This window comes from Mesitornis unicolor, unplaced genomic scaffold (assembly GCF_000695765.1).
Source record: "Mesitornis unicolor isolate BGI_N332 unplaced genomic scaffold, ASM69576v1 scaffold45261, whole genome shotgun sequence".
Lineage (NCBI taxonomy): Eukaryota > Metazoa > Chordata > Aves > Mesitornithiformes > Mesitornithidae > Mesitornis > Mesitornis unicolor.
In genome coordinates this window covers 11375-20215 of record NW_010166631.1, presented here as the reverse complement: position 1 = coordinate 20215, position 8841 = coordinate 11375, and the positions used below count along the sequence as shown (strand labels likewise).

Sequence of the window (8841 nt, the reverse complement as noted above, 5' to 3'; positions counted from 1 at the left end):
CAGATGTTTTACTGGGTTCTTAATAGATATAAAAGCTCTCTAAATACTTGCAATTTGCATTTTATACAGTTAAGTGTGCATGCATGCAGGGGAGGGAAAAGACAGAAGGATATGAGCTCCATTAGAAGCACATTAAAAAAGGTGTATTTATGCCCCCCAACACGGTCACTCTAAATACAAAAAAGCCCAACACTGTTTCTGCCTAATCAAGTTTGAAAATTAATAGCACTAAGATTCTTAACGAGCAATTAGGGCCTTGCAGGCTGGTCTTTCCTACAGGCACAGGAGCTTGTGTGTAAACACTCCAGTGCTGACTCCCCCACCACCCCCTGCCTCCCAGCCAGGTCAGCAGCAGCAGGAGCAGCCCAGTCTGCTGCAACCAGCCAGCCCCCATCAGGTTGCCCAGGTGGGGAAATCCCCAGGGCTTCTGACAGCTGGCACTTCATCTCTTCCAGAAGTAAAGGGGTCTCATGCCCCACCTCCACTGGGATTCAAAAAAGGGAGAAATATTTCATGTGAGAGCACACAGGGGAGTGACCTACACCTCATAAGTAGTTTTTATGAATAGATCATGAATGAAAGCAAGGAATGCTTGTACCATGGCTCTCAGCTGTGCTCTCCTTGACAGTCCCTGAACCACTACCACCAGAGAGAAAGTGAACAGATAAGGTGCACAACTGTCTAAACAGAAAGAGCTAACTGCACATGGGAAATAAACATGCAGATAAATCAGACACAGAACAAGAATATAGGCAGCAGGTCTCAGCATGTTTCAGCATGGGTTTGGGAAATGCAATGCTGTGCAACTCACAAACTTTCTAAGTCACTTGAAAATTCTTCCCAAGCAGGTTTTTCTCACCAGCCCCTGTTGGATGAAGCTTTATGCACTGGCTCTTCTGCTTTACAGTCACTCCTGGATAAGCTCAATAAGGAAGGTATTCATTCCTTTATAAGGAAATAGTCAATCAGTAAATATACCATTTCATCCCAAAATGAGCAATATTATTGAATTTGATAAGCCTTTTAGTGGAGAACGCTCCTAGCAGGAAAACAAGCAAACAAACTGCAATACATACAAAATATAACAAGTATCAAGCATAGACAGTTTCTGATCTGATAGGAGTCAGAGCTGAAGATCTGCTGCTGAGGAGCTGCTTTTCCATCCCAAACATGTCAGTGGCATCAGTCAGTCACTGACAGAAGCAGGTATGAGGTATTTTAAAAGAAAATTACCTTCTGGGCACATATGATTAGTCCATTCCTCTGCACCTGATTGTAATAGTGTAAAGAGTTTGTTACGCATTAAGGTCAGGAAACTTCCAAAAAGTCAGTTTTAGTGAGTTCACTGGCAAGCAAGCTGTTCAGCCAAAATGCCGACTGCTCTTCTAGTTTGGAGTAGTGTAGTCTGGAAGCAAAAGAAGGCATTAGCCTTGCCAGTGCCAGCCTTACCATGGCTGGTAGTTGCACAAAGCCTATCTGATGGTCCTTGAACAAGTGAGGGTGATGGAGTCCCAGCCTCACCCACAGCAAAGGCAGCCACAGGAACACAGTTGCTGGGATCTCAACACACAAGAGTCCACACTCCAACTTCCATGAAAATTAAATTCCCTTTTCAATCTCAGATGCATTTTCCATGTTACCTAGAACATAATCATGTAGTCCCACAGGACTTGTTTTTGGGAATCCAAATACAGCAGCACAAGCCATGGATTCCCATCCCTCAAAAGTTTCATGCTATGCCAAAGGAGAGCTCGTAACAGTCCACCCCCAGCACCCACTGCCAGCAACCGCACAAAATGAAGCACAACCTTTCCTCCTGGGACCAGGCTCACACAGATAGGAGTTAAAGATCCAGGAACATCTTCATTAATGGTGTGAAGTGCAGCACAGGAATCAAGGCCTCTCTGGGCTGATCAGCTGGAATTCTCTGGAGTTGTTCTGAGAAGTTTCAATCTTTTACATAAAAGCAAAGATTACAGATGTGTTTGTCAAGATCAATTCTGAAAACAAGAAATTACCAGAAAAATGTACTCTTTAAAAGACCTTTATTTTGGTTGCATGGTTACAATTCTGAAGTCCTTTTATGCTTACAGTTAGATTGTTCCCAAATAATATTTTATAGGTCACCATGTAAACAGTGCATTCTTTATCAGTCTAGTGTACAATAACTTTATAAAATACAGATTAAGTGACTTTGTCATCTGTACACTTTTCAGATTATTTCTCCAAGATCAATTAAAAAAGCAAATAGATTAATTGGCAAAAAAGTGTTGTTACATTTTTAATATATTAGTACAAAATGGCACAAAAGGAAAGGTCATTTTAAAGGCTATAAGCATCAAATATCTAAAACAGTTTGAATCAGTTCAACCAATTTCAACTTCAGATACCACTGCTGAACTTGGAATTGAACTTGTAATCTTCTTTTCTTCAGATGTATGAAAGACATCACATACAACTTCGAATCTGTTCATGGAAACCAAATCACAGCAGTTTCAGAACAGTGACATTCAAGTGCAGTAAGGAAGTTGGGAATTTCTGTTCTTCCCAGTAAATCTAAGAATTCACAGACTAGAGCTTATTTTCATCTAGCCAAGCTCATTGATGCACACTTCAGATGCAAAGATACCAGGCGTGTGCACATAAACACAGTACTTCTTAATGCAAGAACTGGAACAAAAAATCCACATAATTACATCATCCACCCTACCTACCTTGGCAGGAGGCTTCCAGGCATAACCATACTCAACATCAGATAGAGATATATAAAGCATCTAAAAGACTGCAGGCAAACTGAAGGCTTAATTCAAAGGCTTCAGCTATAAGAGAGATCACACCAACTTCAGCAACCTACACTTCATTTTTGAACCACCCATATCAAATGGGCAGGTGTGTGGTATGGAAAGAAAAGATAGAAAGACATTTCTAACTTAAAAATAAATTCTGAGATGTGAATTTGTTGTCTCAAGCAACAATTCAGGAGTTTGTTTTGGCAGCAACATTTAGCAATATCCCAAAAGATAATTGCCCATCCCATCAAAACAAATTATCATGATTTTGATTAGCCCCCTAAACCTTAAAGGGTTTTTAAGCTTAAGTTAACAGAACAGTTTATGACCCTGACTGCTTTTTTTCTGGTAAGACAGCAACCACATCCAAGAGGGCAGGCGGTATCAGAGATACTGACAGTAGTACTGAGAATGTTACTTCTCAGGTTAAAACAAAAAGTCTTTAAAAAGAAAGTGTGACGAACTACAGAACCATTATTTTACTCAGCTACACAATGAGCAAACCATGACTAGGAAACTCCTTTCATAATTTAAATACCAATTACAACACTTTCTCCAGAGACTTATCTAGTAGATAACCACAAGATGAGTCCAAGAAGCAATATTCCAACAGCAAGTACAATAATGAGGATGCACATCTTCTTTCGGGATCTTTGCTGCCAATAGACAGAAAAAAAAAACCAAATTGATTGAAGTCTGCACCATCACAACAGAAGACTACTCAAACACTGTTACAGTCCTACCGCTTATACGATCGAACTAAATCATATCCTGACTAACAAGAAGTCATATAAAGTTGTTAAAAAAAAAAAAGAGCTAAGTTATCCAAAACTTACTTTTATGCCTCTATTATTTAACAAAATAATTTCAGTATTTTCCTGCATACATAATAAACTAAAGAAAGAGAATGCAGTAATGTAATGAATGAATGTAATTAGAACACTGCTGGAAAGAAAACACAAGAGAACAGGTGACCATGTACAGAGGAAAATGGACAACCAATTTGCACAGTAGAGGGGGTAAAAATGGTCTGCTAGAAAAAATATTTAAAGACTATTAATGTATATACAAATGAGGACAAAGAACTGCAATTTCAGGCCTCTGGAAGACTGACTTTGCATCTATTCACATATTTATCTATTTTAAAGTTGTTTTTGTGAAGTTTCATAGATACAACTTGCTCATAAAAAGAAGAAAGAGATCTGACTAGAGACCCAGTTATACAGATGTCACTAAAATAAAGTGCAAGTTATGAGCACGTCCAGAACTTTCACATCTCCTATACAGGTCTGTAACCTGAGATGTCAGAGCACCCAAGACTAGCAACAGTTTGTCATCCTCTATCTGAAGGTTATGGAATCTGAAGGTTTCCTTCACAGCAGGAAAGGAAATTACCAGTGGGCTTCACAGGCTTTTGCTGATAGCCAAAGGACAATAACACTCAAGTCTCAGGATTCTAGGGCACAGCTCCAGAAGCAAAGGCACACTTTGCTTTATTTTGGCAGAAGTTCTTCTGCCTGGGTGTTTTTATTTCCTCTCCCCGCTGCAGAACTACATCTGTGTCAGCTCTTCACTGAAGCTGCCAGTTCTCTGTCAAGTACCACCCACACTACCAAGTTCCTTGTCTTAACTATTCTTTTCTTCTAGTTTTAGTATCTCACTGTCACTTCTACCATTGTCAGGCTAAGATTTCTTCACTTCAACATTTTACTTGCTAGAACTCAATCTATTTGTTAGCGTACCTTCCTTTTTATTTAATGTGTCTCTCCTTACACTCCTAGTCTCTTTCATTCTGGAGATCACCTCTTATCAACATTGCACTGAAGTCAAAACATCTTCCCTGTAACACTACTTAAGCAACCTAGCAGACTAAAGACATGGAGATCTTATTTCCTCATACATTTGATCATCATTTCTATGACTGCTGAAGCAGCAATGGTAAAGCAGGAAAGATAAGAGCCTGGCTTTGCCTTAACAGCTCTGCCTTGCGAGCGCACCCCACATGGCAGATGGGTGCATACCTCGTCCAACCACAAACAGGAGTTGTGAGGGTACCAACCATCCCTGCCAGCAAGCATGGACCTCTTAACACTTCCTTGACAAGGCCAGGGCATAGTGATAGAACAATTGCTGAAAATAAAATAAGTCTGCTGAAAGGGGAAATTATTTTTCAGTATCTTGGAGCAAGGATGAGCTTTCAAGCAAAGAGAAGTTCAAATCTGAAGCAAACTACACAATCTCTCAAACAGAAGCCAGTTCTGCAGAGTAGTTGGTCTTTGCCACAAGACCCACTGAACAGAAGCATGTCAGAAGTCTTATAACCTTCCTTCAAGATCAGACAATACTCGTTCTTCCCTCCTCAAGATAAAGCACAAAGTTTTTCATTTAAAATTCCAACCAGAAAACTAACACCTTCCACAGAAAATTTTGGCTACTACTATTTTTTTTCCTGAACTTTGTCAGTATTAATTAATTAATCATCAACCATACGTAATGTGCCAATTAGTGCCACCTAGGATACAGTTCAAGGATGCATCTACACCTTCTCCTCTCACACGTCTGAAATCAGCAGGCAATCCTTCAGATATTTTGTCATTGACTTACTGTCCTGGCTACTACTAACACACATAAGAGGATTTAAAAAAAAAAAAGTAAGGCAAAAAAAAAGGCAAAAAAAAAAGGCAAAAAAAAAGCCTTAAGGACTAACTCTGACTAAAGAGGGAAGATTTATTACTAATAAGATTATTTCTAGTAAGTTCCAAAATGTTATAAATGAAGTGGCATTTAAAGGTATTTAAAAGGATTTTCAAAAAAGTTTGAGAGTCTGAAATACATTTTTAGCATCAGAGTAGCAATTAACAGAAGCTGGATATACACAGCTTTGAGAAGATTTTGGACAGCAAAAATTGATGCTAGCTGGCAGCATCTTCAAAAGATTTCCCTTCCTATTTTCCATACTCCTCCAGTGAACTTCAGAGGCTCACTCTCTGTACACAGGAACCTTTTGCTTCTTGAGCTGTAAAATGAGAGGTTTGCTCATTTGTTTTTAAATAAAGGTATAACTCCAGGTGCTCTGAAACAGCCTGGCTAATTTTATAGGAAACCCAAAGGTTACTGACTTTTGTTTTTATAGTGTCCTAGAAATATTATCGTAGTCTAAGAGAAACCCTTATGCAAATCTCCAAGCATTGAGGAAACTAATAAGCAAAACTTGAACTGTGTAAGTAACTGGAAGTCTGAGAAAGAACAGTTACAGACAAACTGGCAGTCAGCACTGACATTACCTGGTAGTTTGCTGCTCTTGACAGCTGCTGGTTTGCTTGCTGCACATGCACCTCTGCATTTTCCACATTGGCTTCTATGCTGTCTTTATTTTAAAACAAAAGATTTCAAATTTTGATTAGTCATAACCAGCCAAAGGTTTGGGATGCTGAAATACACTTGAGAGCATATGCAAGAGCAGCTCCTCAACTGCTGGTGTCTTTGTCAATACCCAAAGTTTTAGACCTTGCATTATGGAATCTTGACTCATCCTATATTTATGCCTGAGTTCATTTCAGAACTGCTCAGGCAATGAGTGGCTGAATTAATGTCAGTAACAGATCCTCTGCCCTAGAAGCAGGGCTGAACCTTAGATACCAGCCAGGGTGGAAACTTTCAATACTTGTAATCTTTTTTTTCCTTTTTACTTATACAAACAATTCAAAAAACTACATTTAAAGACATTTTATACACATGAAAAACTACATAATGATTTAAACTACCTTTTAAACACACTTTCTTAATGTATTCTCAGTTACCTTTGCCAGTCTACTCATGATTAGGTTGCAACTTATTTGCTTTGGCATTGATATTCTTATTAGGGGAATTTTTCCAGCAAAAGGAAGTTCTACATTGCTGCTCTCTAAAGAAACAGAATAAAAATCTTTCAGAGAGTATTTAAATTGAACTTACCTATGACATCACCTTGTTCATGAATCATCATCCCTAGATCCTTAAAAATTTCATTGATGTCCATAATATCTGCCTGCAAAGAAACAATCATCCCATTAATTGACAAAACATATACTAGCATTTCTGTACATTTAGATACAAATACTGCTCCTTCTCCACCTGGGTATGTATCCATGACTCTTTATACTTCAGGATAAAAAAAAAGAAAATCATCAAATTATACATGTTTATTTGGAAGGCTTTTTTGGTAGTATGAGAGCAAGTTTATAATAATCAAACTAACTGAAGATGAGTATGTGCACAAAGTATGCTTTACATCACATTGCAAACAGGATTCCTCACTGCTGAGGACTTGCCTACACACATACTTGTATTAGTTTAACTGAAGGGAAAGGCTCGTGCCAACTTCGCTTAAAAGCTTTTCATTTAAGCTAAATTAATAAAAGTGTGAAGAAAGTATTTTACATTAGTTTTAGAACACCTATTAAGTTAAACATACACAATTTTCACAAGCACCACAGTTTACAGAAGTTGCTTCTATAATATGGCCAGGCTGCTGCACCTATATTACATTCTCCTATACCATCTGGTTGCAATGAAGTGACAGATGCCACAATATTACTGTGCATACAATCTTTTCTTAACTAAGGATGGATACATGCTTAGATCAAGTCACTCTAAGTTAAAAGTATGGGTGGCAAGGGAGAGATTATTAAAAAATTTAAACATAGAATGGATTTTGCCACATGCATCAGCAAGACTTTCTGACAAACTCCAGTTCCAGCATCTTTCTTGTTAATGCTAGAAAAGTAGATTCCAGACTGGCTGGAAAAATTCATTTTGTCTTCGCAGAAGTCTCTTGCTGTCAGTATTTCATCACACATGATGGTTTTTTGTCTAGTTTACATCTTGTTCTTAAATGTTTTTAACTTTTTGATAAGCCCTTAGTTATAAAAGTTTGAATGAAACAGAGTATCTCTGTATTTCCAGAAGTGTTAAAAAAATCTGCTTACAAAATGAAGATGTTAAACAATACATTGGGAATACCTGGGAGGAAAGGTATAATTTTGCTTCATTTTAGTCACTGTTAAAAAAGGTTTCATAATATGACCACTATGTTGGAGAAAAAAAAAAAAAAAGTCTTTTTCCTTGCAATCCCATGAGCACCTCATGCCACTATAAAATGAAAATGCTTTTTCTTTGGAAACACTTAAAGCATATTCTGCTGTAAAACCACTTGTATTTACCTCAAGCTGCCTAATGGAAGATTCCCTCTCCTCAATAAGACGGAGGTCATCTTCGGTAATTTCTTCATCTTGCACTTGTGCTTGCGGTTGACTATCAGACAATAAAATAAACCAAAACTGAACAGGCATGATGAGAAATAACTCAGAAGAATAAAACGACAGTTAAGTACATAGCACACACTTTACATTTTTGGTTAACCAAACTGCATGTTTTTATCGCTGCCTGTCTAGCTTACAGGGAAGGTCTAACAGTCACACCTTTGGTGTAAGAAGCTGTTGCTGTAGCAACATTGCATATAGCATTGAGATAGCTAATTGGAAATTCCAACTCTGAATACCAGGGCAAAGCTTCTTCTGAATTATAAACTGCAATTTATATCCATCTGAGGATGCAAAGTAGCCAACAAAACAGAACCCGAGACTAAGAAGCAGCTCTTGGAGAGTATGACATCAGACCCTTATGAGAACAGTTTTACTCCATTCACAGGTTGGACTCACCTAAGTCTGGGTCACAGAAAGCCCTAATACAGACTTAGGGCAGTTTAAGGAGATGACTGAAGATGAAGCATGGGGGAATAAAGGGGGAGATAATGTGAACTGCTCCTTTTTCTTCTCACCTATACCACCAAGTCTTTTTTTTCTACACTCACCCTATGGAAGGAAACCTAACTGAACAACCTATCCCAACTCCCTCCAGAAAAAGGCAACTGATCAGGAAAAAACAAACAAACAAAACCAACCCAGAAGCTGGCTTCCTTGCAGGTTATTTATTATTTTGAGCTAGGTTAAGACTTACTAATGAATTCAACATACCTGTCCCAAGAGACAAGTGTTCCTTCTTTGTAGCTATC

The 8841-nt window shown here is 38.3% G+C and overlaps 1 protein-coding gene across 1 annotated transcript in view; it reads right to left on the bottom strand.

The window, feature by feature from the left end:
* Positions 1-2755: 2755 nt before the first annotated feature.
* The window catches only part of STX7 (syntaxin 7), a 15070-nt gene continuing 8984 nt past the window's right edge, over positions 2756-8841 (bottom strand). The window contains exons 5-9 of the mRNA XM_010195031.1: positions 8804-8841; positions 7991-8081; positions 6744-6816; positions 6074-6156; positions 2756-3445 (exon numbers count right to left, since the gene is read on the bottom strand). The exon at positions 8804-8841 is cut by the window's right edge and continues 14 nt beyond it. Of these exons, the coding sequence (XP_010193333.1) occupies positions 3353-3445; positions 6074-6156; positions 6744-6816; positions 7991-8081; positions 8804-8841 (378 nt within the window). The 3' untranslated portion in view covers positions 2756-3352. The remainder of the gene's footprint in view (positions 3446-6073; positions 6157-6743; positions 6817-7990; positions 8082-8803) is intronic.